We start from the raw sequence: 22,647 nt of genomic DNA on the forward strand, positions 1-22,647 counted from the left end.
GACCTGAGAAAATATTTGAAGAGATTATAGTCGAAAAATTCCCTAACATGGGTAGGGAAATAGTCACCCAAGTCCAGGAAGCGCAGACAGGCCCACACAGGATAAACCCAAGGAGAAATATGCCGAGACACATAGTAATCAAACTGACAAAAATTAAATACAAAGAAAAATTATTGAAAGCAACAAGGGAAAAATGACAAATAACATACAAGGGAACTCCCATAAGGTTAACAGTTGATTTCTCAGCAGAAACTCTACAAGCCAGAAGGGAGTGGCATGACATATTCAAAGTGATGAAAGGGAAGAACCTACAATCAAGATTACTCTACCCAGCAAGGATCTCATTCAGATTCGACGGAGAAATCAAAAGCTTTACAGACAAGATGTAGAGAACAAACGTATGGACACCAAGGGGGGAAAGCAGTGGTGGGTGGGGGTGGAGGTGTGATGAATTGGGAGGTTGGGATTGACATGTATACACTGATGTGTATAAAATGGATGACTAATAAGAACCTGCTGTATAAAAATAAAATAAAATAAAATTCAAAAATAATATTTGAGTTCAATAAAAAAGAAACAGAACAACAAATATTGTTTATTAATGCATATATGTAGAACCTAGAAAAATGGTACAGATGAACCAGTTTGCAGGGCAGAAATTGAGACACAGATGTAGAGAACAAATGTATGGACACCAAGGGGGAAAGCGGTGGGATGAATTGGGAGATTGGGATTGACATATATACACTAATATGTGTAAAATGGATAACTAATAAGAACCTGCTGTATAAAAAAATAAATAAAATAAAAGCCAAATACCTTCTCTATCCACTGGAAAAAAACAGATTGTAAAAGCTATTAAGAAAACATAAAATACCTATGATAAACCATGATGGAAAAGAACATGAAAAATAATATATATATGTATAACTGAGCCACTTTGCTGTACAGCCAAAATTAAACACAATACTGCAAATCAACTATACTTCAATAAATTTTCTTTTAAAAAGAGAAAAGAAAAAAACAAACAAGCAACCCAATAACATAATGGACAAAAGATCTGAACAGACATTTTACCAAAGAACATAAATGAATGGTAAATAGATATATGAAAGTATGCTTAACATCATTAATCACTAGGGAAATAGAAATTAAAGCAAGTCTTAATAAACTTAAGACAACTGAAATCACACCAAGGTTCTTTTCCAAACACAATGGTATGAAAGTAGAAATCAATTACAAAAGAAAAACTGGAAAATTCATAAATATGTGCAGATTAAACAACAGACTCCAGAACAACCAGTGGGTGAAAGAAGAAATCAAAGGGAAATTTTAAAAGATCGTGAGACAAATGGAAATACACCATACCAAAGCTTATGGGATGCACAAAAAGGAGTTCTAAGACAGAAGTTTATAGCAATAAATGTCAACATTAAGAGAAAAGAAAAATCTGAAATAAACAACCGAACTTTACACTAAGAACAAACTAAGCCAAAAGATACAGGAAGGAAATAATGAAGACCAGAGTGGAAAGAAATGAAATAGATACCAGAAAGACAAGGGAGACTATCAATGAAAAATAAGAGTTGTTTTTGGAAAGATAAACAAATATACAAACCTCTAGCTAGACTAAAAAAAGAGAGACGACTCAAATAAATAAAAGCAGAAATGAAAGAGGAGACATTACAACACAGAAATACTAAGGCTCATAAGAAACAACTATGAATAATTATATGCCAAAAAATTAGACAGAAGAAATGGAAGAAATGGATAAATTCCTGGAAACATAAATCTACCAAGTCTGAATCATGAAAAAACCGAAAACCTGAACAGACCAATTATTAGCAAGGAGATTGAACCAGTAATCAAAAACCTCTCAACAAAGAAAAGTCCAGGACCAGATGAGTTTACTGGTGAATTCCACCAAGCATTGAAAGAAAAATTAATAGCAATTCTTCTCAAATTCTTCCAAAAAAGTAAAGTAAGAGGGAACACTTCCAAACTCATTTACCCTCATACCAAAGCCAGACCAGGACACTACAAGAAAAGAAAATAACAGGCCAATATTCCCAGTGAACACAGATGCAAAAATCCTCAAGAAAATATGAGCAAAGTGAATTCAACAGCACATTAAAAGGATCACACACCATAATCAAGGAGGATTTATCCCTGAGATGCAAGGATGGTTTAACATATGCAAATCAATAAATGTGATACACCTCATTAACAAAACAAAGGATAAAAATCATATGATCATCTCAGTAGCTGCAGAAAAAGCATTTGAAAATTCAACATCCTTTCATGATAAAAACTCTCAAAAAATTGGTATAGAAGAAACATACTTCAACATAATAAATGCCATATATGACAGACCACAGCTAACATTATACTCAAAAGTTAAAAGCTAGGGCTTCCCTGGTGGCACAGTGGTTGAGAGTCTGCCTGCCGATGCAGGGGACACAGGTTCGTGCCCCGGTCCGGGAAGATCCCACATGCCGCAGAGTGTCTGGGCCCGTGAGCCATGGCCGCTGAGCCTGCATTCCAGAGCCTGTGCTCTGCAACAGGAGAGGCCACAACAGTGAGAGGCACGCATACCACACACACACAAAAAAAGCTAAAAGTTTTTCCTCTAAGATCAGGCATAAGACAAGGATGCCCAGTCTTGCCACTTTTATTCAACATAGTTGTGGAAGTCCTAACCAGAGGTATTAGGCAAGAAAAAGAAATAAAAGGCATCTAAATCAGAAAGGAAGAAGTAAAACTATCTCTGCAGATAACATAATATATATTGAAAACCCTAAAGTTACTACCAAAAAATGGTTGAAACTAATCAATGAATTCAGTAAAGTTGCAGTATACAAAAATCACTATACAAAAATCAGTTGCATTTTTATACACTAACAACTATCAGACAGAGAAATTAAGAAAACAGTCCCATTTACAACAGCACCAAAAACAATAATGTACTTAATGAAAACTGTAAAACATTGATGAAAGAAGTTGAAGACACAAATAACTGGAAAGCTATTCTGTGTTCATGGACTGGAAGAATTAGTATTGTTAAAATGGTCATACTGTCCAAAGCAATCTGCAGATTCAATGCAATCCCTATTAAAAACCCAATAGCATTTTTCACAGAAATAGAAAAAATAATCCTAATATTCATATAGAACCACAAGAGGCACCAAATAGTGAAAATAATCTTGAGGAAGAAGAACAAAACTGGAGGCATCACATTTCCTGATTCCAAACGATATTACAAAGCTATAGTAACCAAAACAGCATGTTATTGGCATAAAAACAGACACATAGATCTATGGAACCAAACAGAGAGCCCAGAAATAAACTCATGCTTTTATGGCCAATTAATTTTTGCAAAGAATTGAAAAATATACAATGGGGAAAGGTTAATCTCTTCAATAAATAGCGTTGGGAAAACTAGACAGCCACGTTAAGAAGAATAAGAGTGGGCCCTTATCTCATACCATACACAAAAATTGACTCAAAATGGATTAAAGACTTGAACATTAGATGTGAAACCATAAAACTCCTAAGGAAAAAGCATAGAGGATAAGCTCTTGGAAATGATTTTTTTTTTTTGATTTGACACCAAAAGCAAAGGCAACCAATGCAAAAATAAACAAGTTAGGCTACATCAAATTAAAAAGTTTCTGCACAGCAAAGGAAATTATCAACAAAATGAAAAAGCAACCTGTGGAATGGGATAAAATATATGCAAACCACATATCTAATAAAGGGCTAATACACAAAATATACAAGAAACTCATAGAACTCAATAGCAAAAAAACAAATAACCCAAATCTTTTCATGGGCAAAGGACCTGAATAGACATTTTTCAAAAAAGACAAACAAATCCAACAGGGACATGAAAAGGTGATCAATGTCATAATCATCAGCAAAATGCAAATGAAAACAACAATGAAGTATCACCTCACACCTGTTTGAATGGCTTTTATCCGAAAGACAAGAGATAACAAATGCCAATGAGGATATGGAGAAAAGGGAATCAGTGTACACTGTTGGTAGGAATATAAACTGGTAAAGCTGCTATGGAAAACAATATGGAGGTTTCTCAATACCTTAAGACTAGAGCCACCACATGATTCAGCAATTTCGCTTCTGGGTATATATCCAAAGGAAACGAAGTCATTATCTCCAGAGATATCTGTACTCCCATGTTCATTGCAGCATTATTCACAATAGCCAAGGTATAGACACAACTTAATGTCATATATTTATAGTGGGATATTATTCAGTCTTAAAAAAGAAGGAAATTCTGCCATTTGGACAACATGGATGAATCTGGAGGGTATTAATGCTAACTGAAATAAGCCTGACAGAGAAAGACAAATACCACATGGTATAGCTTATATGTGGAATCTAAAAAAAAAAAAAAAAAAAAAAAATCAAACTCATAGAAACACTGAGTAGAAAAATGGTTGCCAGGGTTTGAGGGGTGGGGGAATCCTTTCAAATATATATATATATATCAAATATATCATCACAATGTTCACTTTAAATATCTTACAATTTCATTTGTCAATTATACTTCAATAAAGCTGTAATTTTTAAAAAGGGAAGGAACAAATAAATAATATGAAATGAAAAAAGGCAGAAACTACAGACAGGTAGAATTTTTAAAAAACATAATATGGTAACTTAATACCAATACATTTTTAAAAACAAAGTGAAAAATTTCCTAGAAAAATCTAAATTACCAAAGTTAACTAAAGAAAAAATCGGAAACTTAAAGAAAACAATACCATTAGATAGTTTGATTTGGTAGTCAAAAATATCTGTCTTCCACATGGACATGTGCACACATGCACACACACACAAATATACCAAACAAAAAGGGCCTCAGGTCTTTTATAGGGAAGTTTTACCAACTTTAAAGGGTCAGGTAATTCTTATATTAAACTATTCCATAGTAAAAGAGAAGAAGGAACGCTTACCAACTGATTTTATGATGCTACTTTGGTACCAAAAGTGGATGAGGACACCGCAAGAAAAAAAATATATAAATCAATCTCAGGAACATAAAGGTAAACATTCTAAATAAAAGTTAGCAGTATGTTTTTTACATTCATCATGATCAAGGAAGAATGTGAGGAAGATTCAACATTAGAAACATGTAACAATACAATTCACCACATTAACAGATTAAAAAAGAAAAAACCCTGTGATCGTCTCAATACATAACTAAAATTTAAAAATCATACAATACAATTCTACATTAATAACAAGAAAAAACTTCTGGGCAGAGTAGAAGTAGAAGAGACTTTTCTGAACCTGATTATTGTCTTCAACCAAAACCCCACAGAAAACAATGTTCTTAGTAGGGAAACTTTAGAAATATTCTATTTCCTCATTAAAAGCAGAGACAGTTGAGGGCAGTTGCCATCATTATTACTGCCATCACTATTGAACATTGTTCCTGAGGCCCTTGCATATGCAGTAAGACAGAGCACAGAATAGAGAGAATAAGGAGGGGGAGGGAGGGGTACCAGTCAGGAATGTATGTGACTGCAAATATCAGAAACCCTAACTACCTCATGGCTTAAACAATGAGGAGTTCATTTATCTCATAAGGAATCAGGAAGTAGGGACTCTAGTGCTGATGATGCTGATACACAGGGTTAGAACGAGTCTCTGCTTTACCTTCTTTAGCATGCTTCATTTCATCCTCACGCTTGCTAACTCACAGCTCTAAGATGACTCCTGCAGATGTGGGCCTTAACATACACACTCCAGGCAGGAAGAGGGAAAAATAGTGGCACCAATCTCTTCCCAGAAGCCCCGGGATGGACTTCACTTCTCACTGATCACATGGCCACTGTTAGGTACAAGAAAGGCTGAGAAAGTGAATGTCCAGGGATAAGAATAGGATTAGGATTAGGATTTGGGACACACTTATACTAAATACTTAGGATGATAAATTATGCTTGGTCTAATGCATTCATGAAATTCTGGTCTAATCCATTCATGGATATTAAATATATTTAATATCTGGGGCATACTTATACTACAACATTGTTGCTTGTCTAAAGTTTAAATTTCACTGTGTGCCCTTTAAAAATTTTTTTTTTTTGCTAAATCTGGAAACCCTAGAAGCTGGGGATGTTGTTACCCTGAAAAAATTGAGGTTCTAAAATCAGCAAGCAAGAAGGGGGGATGGCTTCTTGGGAGGCACATGCCAATAACTACCACAGAAACATACAAATTTCTCCAGAAAGAGAAGATTTTTTTCCCTGACACTGACACTGGCAAAATTTATCCAACAGATTTTTCCAGAAGGGAAACTGAGTAGCAAAACAGGCAGTGCCTTAGGATGCAGACACATTTTTCAAATGCATGTGTCCCATAAAATCCAAGGCTACATGAAGTTATACATTTAATGATAGAATTTCTGCAGGTAACTAAGAAAACCCTCAAAATAATTTTTTAGAGATACCATTAACTGGATTATCCATGTGAAATTACAAATCTTTTAGATCTTCATTCTACCAAATTTTACTGAAATTTTAATAAATTCCTTTAAAAATCATGCCCACTTCTCAGCTGCTGTTTTGTTTCATCATGGGAATTTAACCATAAATCTCATTTGTCTGCAGGAACCTGAAAGTTAAACAAAAAGTGTACTGAGCTTGCAGATAATAGGAATAACAGGCTTTACGGGTGAATCTGTGGACTCACAGTAGCCTGGGTATACAGTGTGAACTGACCTTCAAAGTGGGAGAGCCAGGTTCAAGTGGACAGTGGGGTAGGACAGCACAGAAGTCAAGGCAAAAACTTGTAGGATGAAAATGGAGTCTTCACACACTACAGTTGTCCCTCACTATCCTCAGGGGATTGGTCCCAGGACCCCCAGTGGATACTCAAATCTGCGGATGCTCAAGTCCCTCCTATAGTATGGCATTGCACAGTTGGCCCTCTGTATTCCCGGGTTCTGCATCTGTGGATTCAACCAACCGCAGATGGAAATTGGTTGAATCCGTGGATGCAGAATCCATGGATACAGAGGACTGACTGTATAGCCAATTGCCCAGCTTTAGGGAAGTTGGTGGGCAGTCTCACAGTCCTGGAGGATCGCTGGAAGACAGGGAAACCAGGAAGATGGTAAAACGGGGTTGGTCCAATGCAACAAATGTCTTCTGTGGAGGTGATTTTTTTTGTGCTAAGACTCTGGACTACCTGCTACTTTTAAAGAGATGGCTGAAGATACTCCTTGCAGCCCACTTGAGGCAATGTGAGAGAACTGAGTCCTCAAAGTGGAATTCTAAGTCGTATACTGATGTGTTGTATTTAACGAATATCTGTCAGTTCTTCCTAACATTGTTGTTAGAGAACTGACAGAAAAGGGGTGGAGTAAGGAAGTGAGTTGAAAGAAGCCTCACTTCTTTGACTGAATTAACTATTTAAATAAATTATTTCTTCTCTTTCTTAGAGTAGGGTAAGGATTTTTCTCTCCTGAGAATGCCAAATTTGAGCTTTTCTGTAAAGGGCAGTTGGGTTTGCTGCCAGGCAACAGGAGAGATTCCATTTCTCTTCCAAGCATTGTCTAGCATGTAGGCTAACCCGCCATGGACTAGATGTGTTCTCCAAAAGTTGCTGCTTATAGATTTAATTCATTTCAAAAATAATATTTACTTGTGTTTTTCACTTGTTTTATTTACCCGAAGCCATTTTAATTCTTTAGAATTTTCTTTTTAAATGACTATACATTAGAATAGTCCATCTTATATAGTTATATTTATTTACCTTTTAAGTGAACTTGGGAATACGGCTATTTAAAGAAATCTTACAGCGAAACATCATATAAGACAAAGATAACTCTCTAAATTGCTTGCTTTTAAAATCTGCCTTTTCCTCTAGGAAATTTGCATAAGGGGAGCTGACCTTATGTTCTGATGGAACTGTTGCCCTTCCAAGCTCTTTGCTTTCCTTTTGAAGTCAATTATCACAAATGTTTCATTGAATTGATACAAGAACGACTGGTAGTGAACAGTGAATGGGTGACAGAGCCATCTGACTTTCAAGGTGCAAACCCAGTAGCATCAACCCAATGAATAAGTCTCTCTTTCTGGAAGAGGTAACATTGCACCACTTCCATCCACAGCCCCTTTCGCTACACCCCAGAGAACACAATCGATTCCAGCGGAAGTGAAGAATCCCTCTCTCAGGAAACAAAGATCAAAGGTATTCATATTCCTAACTAACGAAAGAAAATTGTTCTGATCTACAATATTCTCAGTGAGATTTTTGGTAATACTCACATGTTATCGAGTTGTGCCTTTCACATAGAAATAAATACTATTTCAGCTGCTGCTGGAATGCATTTGACTTTAAAAGGGAAGATTGTTATGCAGGTAAACTCCACCATGACAATATCAGTAGGATCTAAAAAATTCCATCATGTTGCATTATTTCGAGATTAACTAAATGACTGAGGCAATCTCTACTGCTAGCTGGTCAAGGGCCCAGGAGTCCAGAATACAAAACTATTGCTTTATATTCAAATTTGTGTTGCATAGGGTATGTTATTGTGAGGTTTCATTTATCTTTAAGCATAGGATAATACAGCAAGTTCCCCGATTTTCTACAGATACCTTAATGCGGAAGGGAAAGGAAATCTGTATTCTTTAACATTAGGACCTCACAGTACAACACGCTCATCCTTATGGAGATTCTCCTGGTTTAAAGGTGCTGGACTTTTGTAGCTTGCTTTCTTATGTTTATGAGCCACAAGACAGACTAGTAATAATTGAAACTTTTCACCACAGAAGGAGACAGCTGGCAGAGTTCTTTTTTTCTGGGCTTACCCTATGTGGTCACGTTTACAGCTGCTCCCATTTTAAAAAAAAAAAAAAGAAAGAGAAATTGAAGAGTGGCACAGAAGAAATTAATCCTACTATGTCTGCATAGGAAACTGTTACCTGTTCTTTCCAGACCTTCATCTTTTAATGCCCACATCGTCCTCAAGATGTTTTCACTGTATTTGCAGCACTGGTGGGCTGTTTCCCCTTAAGAGATTTCCAAGCTTTTTATGTGGCAGTATGTCATGTGACACCCCAGTTGTCATGGCAAATATTTGTGTTTCATGAAACACATGGGTTAAAAAAAAAAAATCAATGTAAATGGCCAGATCCCAAGACAGACAGGCCTTCAGGCTAGTGTTTGGCCTGCACCATGATTGTTTCAGATTCAGCTGTTTAACAGGCTGTGCGAAGGCCATGGGCTAATGTGCATAATGGGAACAGGCAGGCGCACCTGTTTTGATTCTCACTGTGTTCGAGCTCTCAGGTTCCACAGTTTCTAGGTAACAGATCTACAGGTAATATAAATATGACTGTGTTTTAGCCAGTAAGTGGTCTATCTCAAAAATATATATATTTTAAATAATGACATTTCCTGAGTGCTAATTAACCCTGCCTTTAATCTCTTCCCTGTTGACTTCATGAAGCTTTCCCCTACTGCTAAAAGCAGTAATATTTGAAGACTTCCCCGTGGTCCCGAATTAGTACATTTCTGAATTGACTCTTCAGCGGTAAATGAAATTATTCATTACTCTGTGGAAAGTTCCTAGCATGGAAGTTAAAAGGCTAAGAGAAAGACTGTGATATGCCTGGACTCATGATAAACCCAGAACAGAGCTTGGATCAGTCCCCACCACCAGGCAGTGTGGTGCCACATGGAGAAACCCTTTCTTGAAAATACTTCTCTGCCTGTCCCCTCGAAGTGGGACTAGGGATCTGATTATAGTCGTTTCTGTAAATATTTACTTTGTCAAACTCTTTCTTCAAAGCAAACAGGGCCCTTGGCAAGCAGAGCATCACTGTCTGGGGTGGGAAAGGTCTTTCTGATTATTAGCTCCAGCCTGCCTGGAAAGAGGGAACAGGCTGGCCCAGAGGGGGAAGCTGGGGAAGTGGGCGGAGGGGGAGGGGGAGACTCTGTGCCTTCTATTTGCTTTGTAAAATTGCCCATGAGAGTCATTTTGACTTAAACTGTGTCTGTTCTTCACTGTAGGGGAAAGGCAGAAAGTCAAGAGGATATCATGATAGGAAGGTCTGTAATTTGTGTGACTAGTTGAAATTTGGGGTTTGTCACCTGATGTCCCTTCCTTTTGCTTCAGGGCAAAAGTACGGGAGGCAGGTTTGACAGCTGGAGACGACAAAAAAGTTCTTTCGCTCTTCTTTTATAAAAGAAATTAAATCATGTTTTCAGAAAAGAAAACATGGTTCATTTAAAGTGGAAAACCCTTTTTTCCCCCTCTGTTGGGACTGAATTATTTCTCAGACTGCAGTCCAAAAAAGTGATTTAGCATACTCAAATTTTTCTGAATCACATCAGCCTTCAACCTCTACCTAAGATTTTCATCTTTTAAAAGTACACTTAGAAAGAATAAAACAGGAAAACAAAACTCAGTTGTCCTCCAGCATGTACTTACATGTGTGCATGGGGTGTGCGTGTGTGTCTATACACGTGCACACATGCATACTACATCTATGATGTAATAGGTAAGGCTGTGGGATTTAGAGTTAAGCTGACTAAAAGAAATAAGGTAACCAAAAAGTCAGTTCCCACAATGGCAAGTACACGCCAGTGAGGAGCATTCCGTAAGGCCATGCATGTGTAATAAAAGTTCTGAACACCCAACTAGTAAGTAACAGAGCAAGAAAGAGCTGGATTTTCCTCTTACTAATAAGGGAACTTTGAGCAAGTCACTTAAATTCTCTGTACCCCACTTGCCTCCTCTGAGAAATGGGGATGATACCTCCTTTCTCTAGGGTGGCTGTGAGGGTTAGAGGCTATAATGTGTGTGAAAGTGCTTCGGAACAATAAAGTGCTTGTTTCATAATGCACTAGTCTATTTTTAAGAGCATCTTCTAGGCCTCCCTCTCTTGGTGATCTTATCAGTAAGAATCTCATAGGGACTTTAGTCACCCCTTTTCAAGGAAAAAGAGACCACCTTTTGGATCTCCTTATACTCCTGCAGAGCTGAGAGCAGACAGGTCTGTATTTATAGCAATGACTGCATATAGTCGTCTGAACCTGACAGAAGAGTGCTCCTGGATAAACAAATCAGTGCAATTCGATCCCCTAGTTTTCCTTGACTTCTTGCTGTGAGGTAATTGTTAGCTTGCTCCTGCACCTTAAAATTAGGATGCGTTATGGTTTTCTCAGCGCGTATGCCCAGGAGTGGGATTGCTGGGTCATATGGTAGTTCTATGTGTAGTTTTTATAATAAATAAATAAATAAAATCAGGATGTGCTTTAAGAATACTATCTGGAATATTTCTAACAGCTTATGCTGATTGAGCATGTTCTTAGAACATGGCACTAAGCATCTTCCATACCCACTGAATGCTCACAGCAGCCCTAGAACCTTTGTACTGTCATTGTCCCCAAGCCCACACAGCTGGTAAAGAGGTGCAGAGGCTCCAGAATTTGTGCCCCCTCCACATACCAGGTTATGAACTCTTCCTCATGGACTGGTTTTCCAGATATTACTACTACTACTACTATTACTACCAGCAACTAACATGCATGTTCCTAACACTTTACAGGGAACATCTCACTTCATTTTAACAACACCTCTATGTAGTAGGTACTATTATTATTCCCATTATACTGGGAGGACCTGCATACAGGGAGGTGAAGGTCATCCAACTAGTAAGTGACACAGCCAGAATGAACTGCATGACTGTCAGAGCCCCAAAGCATTAGACATTTTTTTAAAATCTCAATAATTTTTGATGGAAATCTTTCTAAAAGATGTATTTCTGCCTCCCTAATATAATTTTAACATTTTCTCTATTCAATATTATATATGCATATATCCAGTTTCCGGTGTCTTTTTTTGTTTGTTTCCTTCAGTATCAGGACAGTAGTTGTCACCTTTGCTCTCATGACTCTGAATTTAACAGCCTTTCCTGTGTCTTCTAGATCATTTAACCAAGTACATCTTGTTGAATAAGTTTGAGTCAATGAAGTTCTGCATAAGGATCCAAGGAATAAAATAATAAACCATAGTAGTGTTTGTAGTAGTTATTTCAAGAAATCCAAAAAAAATCCTAGGCCTTTATTTTTAGGAATCTAGTTCAAAGGTTTCAAGTTGCTAAAACTGCCTCTCTTAACAAATAAATCTTTTTATTATTTTAACAACTATGTCTATGGGACGTGAGAGTCCAGGTTAAATTCATGAGTGTGTTTGCTTCTGGGAATGGTGGAGGGAGAGGAATGAGTTAAAAAGAAATATAGAGAGGACTTCAATTGTACCTAATGTTTTGTTTCTTTCATTTAAACACACATATAAATATATGAATATATTTAAAATGTATGTTATAAATAATAACTATAAATATATAAAATGTACTATAGTTTTAAACTATTAAAAATTTAAATATATGCATTTTTGTCTTCTTTGCATCATATGTATATATATATCATATATACCTATTATATATATTCTGTGTTATCTAACATTAGGACCTCACAGTACAATATAATTCATCCTCATGGAGATCCTCCTGATTTAAAGCTACTGAACTTTTGTAGTTCACTCTCTTGAGTTTATGAGCCACAGATACATATATATCTCAAAGAAGACAAAAGTTTAACATGTGTCCATGGTAGAGTTTTTAATTATTCTCTATACTTTTCTGTATTCTAGAGACTTTTTCTAAATTAAAGAAAAAAAATAAAAGAAAATCCTATTTCTCAAGTCATACCTCTTTTGTAAAATTTCCTTCGGTGTAGAAAGGTTAGGTTTGGGTGATAACATTTTAATGTCAAATGTGGGGTCTTGCTTCTCTTAGTCATTTTGTTATATTGTTACATTCTTTAGTGTTTTCCGAACATATCAATATATTCTTAATCTTCTTGTTAGAAAGCTGTGATTATTTTACAGGTAAGTCAGCTGAACTATTTTAATCAGGTAACAAGTGTGACAGTGAAGATATCAGTGCCCCATCAAGTCTCCTTCCCCCCTACCTGTATAAAGAGGAGATTAGACCAGGTCATTGTTATAAAGGAGCTTCCACATCCCCTATGACACTCACCCTGATGCCCCCAGGTAAAGGAGAAAAGCAGAAGCTCCCAGTAGGTGGGGCTTTAGGCTTCTCACCCACAGCAGCTGTGTTAACTGTTTTACCTCTTTAACATCAAATTATGTTGTTTTTGAACAAAGTGTTCCAGGCTTAAAAATACATACTTTGAAAACCACTAAGTGATCTCTAGCAGCAGTTTCAACTTTGACTTGTCACGTCTAGTGGGGGAAGAAGCCTACTTCTTGAAGAGTATACAGTGCCTTCCTGGTTGGCTTTGTGCTTCCATCACAAGCTGGTCTCCTTTCTTGTCTTGGCCTAAAGGGTTAAAGAGAGTGAGGTATGTACTTTGACAAGCATTAGCACTCAAAAACTGGAGGTACAAGATGAGATTCAAAAGGAAGTCCAAGGCTAATTTTCTCTTTTAGACTCGCTTTCCATGATAAGACCTCATTTAATTTACCAACTTAAAGGAAGAAGAGGAAAAAAAATCTGAAAACAGAAGAAAAACTGCAGCATCTTTTAAAGCCATTTTCTGTTTTCTCTAACTCATTAGAAATTGTCAGCCTTACCTATGCATTTTTGGCGTGAAACTTTCAACGTGAATTAAAACTAAACAGTTTTATTTGCAAAACAATTTTTCTTGCAAGATAGCATTGACAAGAAAAATTTTTATAAAATTATTTTTACTTCATAGCATCATCTAACTACATTTTTTTAACATTTTGAAATTTATTTATTTATTTTTGATTATATTGGGTCTTCGTTGCTGCGCGTGGGCTTTCTCTAGTTGCGGTGAGCGGGGGATACTCTTCGTTGCTGTGCACAGGCCTCTCATTGTGGTGGCTTCTCTTGTTGTGGAGCACAGGCTCTAGGCATGCAGACTTCAGTAGTTGTGGCTTGGGGGCTCAGTAGTTGTGGCACACAGGCTTAACTGCTCCGTGGCATGTGGCGTCTTCCCAGACCCGGGCTGGAACCCGGGTCCCCTGCATTGGCAGGCGGATTTTTAACCACCGCGCCACCAAGGAAATCCCTAATTGTACATTTTCATTGCATGTGATTAATAATTTTATTGGGTTGATCAAAAAGTTCATTTTGTTTTTTCTGTAAGGTGGCTCTAGCAGCACTCAGTTGTCTTTAACTTCATTTGAAACAATTTTGTTAGATTGTATTGTGACAGCTGTCATATCAGCATGCATTTTAAAAAAAACATCAAAATTGGTGAATTTTTGTGTAGCCATTTTAATTTTGAAGATGGAAGAAAAAAAGTAACATTTTCAGCATATTATGCTTTATTATTTCAAGAAAGGTAAAAACGCAACTGAAACGCAAAAAAAGATCAGTGCAGTGTATGGAGAAGGTGCTGTGACTGATCAAACGTGTCAAAAGTGGTTTGCGAAGTTTCATGCTGGAGATTTCTCACTGGACAATGCTCCACGGTTGGGGGGTAGACCAGTTGAGTTGATAGCGATCAAATCGAGACATTAATTTAGAACAATCAACGTTATACCACGTGGGAGATAGCCAACATACTCAAAATATCCAAATCAAGTGTTGAAAATCATTTGCATCAGCTTTGTTATGTTCATCACTTTGATGTTTGGGTTCCACGTAAGTTAAGCAAAAATAACCTTGACCATATTTCCGCATGTGATTATCTATTTAAACTTAATGAAAACGTTCCATTTTTAAAACAAATTGTGATGGATGATGAAAAGTGGATACTGCACAATAATGAGGAATGGGAGAGATTGTGGGGCAAGCAAGATGAACCACCACCAACCACACAGAGGAGGGTTTTCATCCAAGGAAGGTGATGTTGTGTATATGGGACTGGAAGGGAGTCCTCTATTATGAGCTCCTTCTGGAAAACCAAACCATTTATTCCAACAAGTACTGCTCCCAATTAGATCAACTGAAAGCAGCACTCAATGAAAAGCATCCAGAATTGTCAACAGAAAATGCATAATCTGCCATCAGGATAACCCAAGACCGCATGTTTCTTTGATGACCAGGCAAAAACCGTTACAGCTTGGCTGGGAAGTTCTGATTCATCCGCCATATTCACCAGACATTGCACCTTCAGATTTCCATTTATTTCGGTCTTTACAAAATTCTCTTAATGGAAAAATTTTCAATTTCCTGGAAGACTGTAAAAGCACCTGGAACAGTTTCTTGCTCAAAAAGATAAAAATTGGGGGGAAGATGGAATTATGAAGTTACCTGAAAAATGCAGAAGGTGGTGGAATGAAAGGGTGATTACATTGTTCAATAAAGTTCTTGGTGAAAACGAAAAATGTGTCTATTTTTACTTAAAAACTGAAGGCACTTTTTGGCCAACCCAATACTTACATACACCAGAAAAAAGCTTATCAATAAGCCACAAGATAATTTTTATTTTTTTGCTGTGTCCCTGTCTTTTATCAAATTATGACCTGATCATCCATAGATGAACTAGAAAGTTCAGAAGGAGAAGAAAATTTCAGAAAGGAGAAAAAAATGCCTAGATATGCAAGAAAAATTTTTTCCATAATACCCTTTGGCATTATTTAAACTTTGGCATGTCCCTTTGTTGATATCATACTGTATATTCAACTGTCATTTTACTCTTTTCACCTAACAGCTTATCATAAGCCTTTACATATATGGTTTGAAACTCTTTATAAAACATTTTTTTTTTTTTTTTTTTTTTTGTGGTACACGGGCCTCTCACTGTTGTGGCCTCTCCCGTTGCGGAGCACAGGCTCCAGACGCGCAGGCTCAGCGGCCATGACTCATGGGCCCAGCCGCTCCGCGGCATATGGGATATTCCCGGACCGGGGCACGAACCCGTGTCCCCTGAACCGACAGGCGGACTCTCAACCACTGTGCCACCAGGGAAGCCCTATAAAAGATTTTTAATGCCTACATAATATTCTGTCTTGACAATATACCACAATTTTATTAGCCATTATCCTGTTGACATTAAATTATAAATGTCAAATTATTAATAAGTATTATAATTATTAATAAATAAGTAAATAATTTCCAGTTTTTCTCTGTTATAAATAAGACTGCCATGAACATCTTTCAACTTTGTACATAAATCTTTGTATTTAGGCTAAATCTTAGCAATAGAACTCTTTGGTCAAAGGGTATGGACATTTTCCGATCCAAGTAACCAAACTTTCTATTAGTGCTCCAAAACTGAAGCTATGAGTTTACAAATAATTTGTATGATCATAGTACAGCATTGAGCTGTAAATGCTACCCAAGTGGCTATGAGCCTAAATTTTACTATTCATTCATTCATTCAACTAATCTTTATTGACCTCTGATGGTGGGCCAGGCAGTGTACCAGGCACTGGGGATACAGCAGTGAACAAAACAAATCAAGTTTTTGACTTCTTAGGATTTATATTCTAGTAAGGGAGGCAGAAAGTTGTTTATTTTAATATTATGTGAGGAAGTGATAAGTGCTATGAGTTAAAATAAAGCAGACTATATATGTAGGTATAGAGAGTGTGACAAGGTGGGGTATTATAAGAATTCTGTGGGCTTCCCTGGTGGCGCAGTGGTTGAGAGTTCGCCTGCCGATGCAGGGGACACGGGTTCGTGCCCCAGTCTGGGAGGATCCCACATGCCGCGGAGCCTGCGCGTCCAGAGCCTGTGCTCCGCAACGGGAGAGGTCACAACAGTGAGAGGCCCGTGTACCGCAAAAAAAAAAAAAAAAAAAAAAGAATTCTGCAAGTGTTCAGTGATCTGTGACCAACGGACTTGCTGTACACATATTTTTCCTCAAGAAAATTGTCATGTCAAGCTTTACTTTGGTGATGATAGAGGTCCTTCTCAAGGCTTGCTCTTTTTCCTTTACCTGTAGAGAAAATGATAGTGTGTCTTTTCTCAGGAAACTAGGAATCCAGGCTGCTTTTGATTCCCATCCTTATCAGGTACATATATCCCCAGCAGGTGCTACCCATCAATCATAATTGTCCCAATTGGCCCTTAACTATGTCACATTCTCACAGAGAATAATAGAAGGGTAGCAGAAAAGAGGAAATCAATGCAGCAGTGAAATGAAACGTGTCTCTAGAAAAGGAAGTTTTACATTTGACTGAAAATATACGCCGCCCTCTATTTAAAAAATCTTCCTGATTTTGTTCTGTTTGATCTTCAACCAGAATTGGATCCATTGAATGTTTTTGTTCCAAAATAATGCAAACAGGGATGGGGATTTTTTCTCCTCAGGAAGTGTTTCAGAGTTCAGGAAAACTCATTTAAATAAAGATACCTTTCAAAACAACTGCAGAAATTATCCCTAGAAGATTGCTGCTGACATGAGTTGCCTTTACAGTCAACGCAATGAGTTCTCTGTTTTTGTTTTTTATTCTCTTTATAAAGGTTAAGGGCTCTGACTCTCACTTTTAACTGACCCTTAAGGGTTATGCAGTTTGTACGTCCTACAGACTGACAGCTGTTCTGCTGATTGGCAGACCCTAAAATACTGGACTATCCCTCTTTAGGGTTCTCTCCCCATGACCATCTTTACACAGAGTTGGTGCAGGCAGCTATTCCTCTATTGTAGTCTGCAAGTTGCAAGAAAAGAGTTTCCTATATAAAAAATAGAAAAAGAAAAAAAATCCCTGGGTCTCTTTCATGGTACATGAAGTGAACCTATTGGAGATGTTTGCCTTTGAAGTGATGGTCTGACTAGCTCCAGGAGTTTATTAAACACAGATACTACTGCAGAGGTAACACTTTAAGTCAGAGAGACACAGGGTGTCAGAATTAGAAGTGCCCTGAGGTAAATTGAAACCCCATGGGAGAAGTGACTTCCCAAGGCCACAGAGGAAGGTGGTGACAACCTAGATCCCAAGACTTCTTCAAATCCATCACTTTGCCACCACACCATGGTTCTCTGGCATGTTCACAGGGGTTAGCTTAACAGACTGCTTTTCGAATAAGAAAGGAACAGCAAGTCAAGGCCACGTTGACTTTGATGAAGAAGATGGCAAAAGGAAGGCTGAGAAGGAGAGCACAGCTTGGTAACGGGCCATATAGGATGTTTTGGACAGTTAGGGCTGTGGGCATTGGTGGGATGGGGGCAGGGAATAGCAACTAGCTGTTTGATCTTTGGTAAGTCACTTAACCTCTCTGAGCCTCAGTTTCCTCATCTATGCTAATAACCACATGGACTGGAAGTAAGGCAGTGAAAAATTCTTTACACATATTCCGATCTTCACAACTTTATAGGGACCTCTCATTCGTACAGATGAGAAACATTTAGTTTCAGAAAGGATGTTGTCTTAGTCTGCTCAGGCTGCCGTAACGAAATACTATAGACCGTGTGGCTTAAACAACAAACATTGAATTCTCACAGTTTTGGAGGCTGGTAATCCAAGGTCAGGATGCCCATATGGTTGGGTCCTGGTGAGAGCCCTCTTTCTGGTTTGCAAATGGCCGCCTTCTTGCTGTATCTTCGCATAGTAGAGAAAGAGATCATCCCTCTTTTGTCTGTTCTTATAAGGGCATTAGTCTCATCATGAAGGCTCCACCCTCATGTCCTAATTTCCTCTCAAAGGCCCCATCTCTGGGGACTAAGGCTTCAACATATGAATCTTGTGGGGACACAAACATTCAGTCTATAGCACATGGTAAGCTGCCCAAGAATACATAGCACATAGTGGCAGAGCTTGGACTTGATCCCAGGTTAGTCAGACTTCAAGGCCAAAGCTCATTTCCCTGGACCCATAATATCCTATTTGAGTTAAAAGTGAGGTCAGTGACCTTCAAGATCCTTCATGCTCTAAAATTCAGTACTATGATTATGCTGAATCCCTGAACCCTGATTAGGTCAGCTATTGTCCCTGAATATTGTAAATATCTTTCAAACAAATCTAACAAGCTGAAGTCTTGATGTCTGTTCTGTACAAAGCTTAACACATTGTGGACCCTCAGCAAATATTAAAGAAATGGGACAGACAAATGGCATCCCTGGTCTTCAGGGAGTAATGAATTCTCCATCTTTGAGAGTCACTCCACTCATACTCTGAACTAAGCTCTCCCCTAGAGCCATAATGGCAGGAAGAAACATTCTTTTTCACACAATGGAATTGCTTAGGTTAATTACTAGTGGATATGTTTGGGTGTTTGAGAAACTGAACATCGGCTTATAGATTCAGAAGCGATTTAGTCTACCCTTCTAGGCAAATCATTCTCTAAAGATGATATCGTTGTTGGATTATCCCAAATACTTGACCATTTACCACCGAGAGATCTCGTTTATATCCAGTTTAGAGATCCTTGGCTACAATTTAATCCCACATCCACATGCTATCCACATGTTTGAAAAGAACATTTTTCATAAATACATTCAGCTTAGATTTAAATACATGTTTTCTGGATTTTTTCTTTGCAGCAGTTATGTCTGAATTTTATTTTACTTTATTTTTATTATTTTTGGCTGCATCGGGTCTTCGTTGCTGCACGCGGGCTTTCTCTAGTTGTGGGGAGCGGGGGCTACTCTTTCTTGCGGTGCACGGGCTTCTCATTGCGGTGGCTTCTCTTGTTGCGGAGCACGGGCTCTAGGTACGTGGGCTTCAGTAGCTGTGGCACAGGGGCCTAGTTGCTCCATGACATGTGGGATCTTCCTGGACCAGGCTCGAACCCGTGTCCCCTGCATTGGCAGGCGGATTCTTAACCACTCTGCAACCAGGGAAGCCCTATGTCTGAATTTTAGAAGCTAATACCAGGCCTGTCTGTTTTTGCTTCACATCTGTGACTTACATATGTAATCATCATCCTGCCTTTCTGGTTTTTGTATTAGACTGAGAATTTTTCCTAAATAACTTCCCCATAAACTCTCAAAGTTACCTAATTAGTGATTATACTTTGCAAATGAAGAAGAGCATTTCTCAGCTAGTTGACTCAGTTAGTTAGAACAGGATGCTAATAATTAGGCCACGACCACAGGTTTGGGCTCTGTGTGGGCCAATCAGTAAGTGCAGGCATCTCACAAAGGTGTGGCAGGTGTCCCAAAAGGGACGAGGTGAGAATGCAGATAGCACAACAGACAGCCATCCCCACTAGAAGGAAACAGTGTGGCTACTGAGTCAGTAACACTGCATTAGGAGTGCAGCACATCTTAAAAGAGAAGGGGGGGGAAAGAGGATGGGAGGAAGGAGAGAAAAAGAGAGAGAAGGAAAGGAAGAAAGAAAGGAAGGAGGGAGGGAGGGAATAGGTGAAAGAGGCAGGGAGGAAGGAAGGGAGGAAGGAAAGGGAATGGAAGGGAAGGGAAGGGAGGAAGGCAACAAACAATTGTAGACGAGTTCACGGAGATAAATAGTAAAGGAAGAATAGCAGAAGGAACCAGAACCTGAAGCCTGGCGTGACCTTTAATCAGGGCTCTTATTCCTAGCAGGCTGTGAAGCAGCTTTGTCTTTACCTGCTCAATGGATCTCACAATGCTGATGCACTGCTTTAATTTGGGAAGGCTTTCTCTTGAGAGACATGACTTTTCTTGCTCTAAGTCTAAAGTGCTCCCAAGAGGGGCATTCTCCGTGACAGATGTACTACAGTTACGCTTTAGCTGACTCCAAACCCATAGCTTCCCCGTGCCTGAGTGGTCTATTTGATGTCCAAGAGTATTTTTCCGTTGAGAGCAGGTCTTTACTGGAATATCATCCAAGAAGGTAGGGAGGTGTAATCCCTTTGTTCTAAGACAGCCACCGTTCAATTCAGTAACCCCATTTCCACTGCACGGCTATCCTTTCAAAAGGTCTTAAATGCATTTACTGTTGTATGTCAATGCCCTAGACCTACCCCCTAGAAGGGCACTGTCCAAGAGAGACTTAAGAGTCCTCTCCTTTCTAAACTTCTCCCCAAGATTGCTCCAATTCCACATGACTCTCCGTAAAGAAAAGAAATTTCAAAACTAGTTTAACGTTACCAAGGAGAGCAGATCCTCTGGCGAATCTCCTGTCCATAGCTGCACTTCCTATAGGAATCTCAGGGTCTTGCTGTCAGGATCAATCATGTGACTGGCAGGACCAGCCAGCTCCATACATGTCCATCTGTGATTATTTTGCATGTCTGTTTCTCACTGAGGAAGCACCGCCATTCTTCTCTGAATTCTAACCTTCCCACCATCTTCTTCTTGAAGGAAGGCGGAAACAAAGCCACAGGGCCGTTGCTGTTGGAACATGTGCCCCTTGTCTTCTACCAGGAGCTCCAGCTCCTGCTGCCAGGGTTGATGTCTGCAGAAGGAGGCATTGCTTCTCTAACTCCCTCTTGCCTGTCCAAGAAGAAGAAATTTGTTTCCATCTACCAAACAGTTTGCATTCTCTCTTGGAGCCTTGATTAGCTCAGAAAGGGCTTAGAGCCTTGGAGAGAAGGCTTTCTCCATTGTTCTTATGCCTATAATGACTCTTAAAAGTACACAAAAGCTCCCTGCTATAAAAGTCTGCTTCTAAAGTTCAAGGAAATAACCCTTTTCAAACTTAACACTTGCTTTTCAGCATTTTTACTTGAGATGACAGTCTAATTAATTATTCCACTGTCTGTAACCTAAGAAAAGAAAAAGAATAGGAAGGTGTTTTTTTTTTTTCCCCTTGTGTTTGCTTATTGTGCTGTATTGTAAATATATCTCTTGGCTTGTTTTTCTCTTAGATAGTTTAGTAAAGACAAAGCATGAACAATCTAACATAGTAATACTCAGTGCTGTGGAACAATAGTCATTGATAAATTAACTGGGTCTTTTTTTTTTCTTTGAGTTCCGTGAAAACTCTTCAAAATGCAAAGATCAATATAATCCTATAATCTGGTAAAGATGGGCTTATACACCTGAAAATGTTGACATATTGAAGACAATCTGTTCCTTAAATCCCTAAGCAAGAAACAATCAGCATTGTAAGTTGATACCTGGTTGACTCCGAGGAGAAGGCAGGACCTGAAACATCTATGCCCCTCACCCCTCAGGCCATTAGAATCATTTAGACCATGGGGAGGAATGTCTATTTTTCTAGTGCCAGAGGTTTCAATAATGAAATGTAGTAGTTTCACAGAGGACAGTGACACAACAAGATTTCCTTTTCCTTTTTTTTTAAAGGGGTATGTGTGACATATATTGCTGTTGTCGTCCAAATCTCTTCTGATTTTATTTTTAAGTAGCATTTATTCAGTTTTTTTCATACAGAAAAGTATAAAGAAGAAAAAAACTGCCCAATCGTCCCATTCTTAGAGAACCCCTCTTGACATTTAAAAATAAAAGTAGTATGTTTCATGACTTAAAAAACTCAATCAGTACAGATAGGAACAAAGTGAAAAGCAAATGTTTCTTGGTTTTAATTGTGAGATTTCAGATTCTATCTGCCTGGGGACAGTTCCAGATATGTCCCTAAGAAGGGTCCAGATTTAAGAATAAAAGAACATATGACAAAAGAAACCTCAAAAGTGGCAAGGGTGATAACACACAACATAATGCTCTTTGTAAAACTCACTCCTGGGTATTCAAAGAAGGTGGCAGAAGAACTCCAAAATGCTAGAAATGATGACCTGTTAGAAAGTCAGAAAAACAGGACAGCTTTGATGGGCTTATCTGAAG

The 22,647-nt window shown here is 38.3% G+C and overlaps 1 protein-coding gene across 5 annotated transcripts in view; it reads left to right on the forward strand.

Moving 5' to 3' along the window:
- IQCH (IQ motif containing H) overlaps positions 1-22,647 on the forward strand; it is a 202,207-nt gene that overhangs the window by 84,389 nt on the left and 95,171 nt on the right. For all 5 annotated transcript variants that reach the window (XM_024761668.1, XM_024761669.1, XM_024761670.1 and 2 more), the window contains 2 exons: positions 8,141-8,220; positions 10,048-10,086. In XM_024761668.1, coding sequence (XP_024617436.1) covers positions 8,141-8,220; positions 10,048-10,086 — 119 coding nt within the window. The remainder of the gene's footprint in view (positions 1-8,140; positions 8,221-10,047; positions 10,087-22,647) is intronic.

This window comes from Neophocaena asiaeorientalis, unplaced genomic scaffold, assembly GCF_003031525.2.
Source record: "Neophocaena asiaeorientalis asiaeorientalis breed wild unplaced genomic scaffold, Neophocaena_asiaeorientalis_V1.1 scaffold465, whole genome shotgun sequence".
Classification (NCBI taxonomy): domain Eukaryota; kingdom Metazoa; phylum Chordata; class Mammalia; order Artiodactyla; family Phocoenidae; genus Neophocaena; species Neophocaena asiaeorientalis.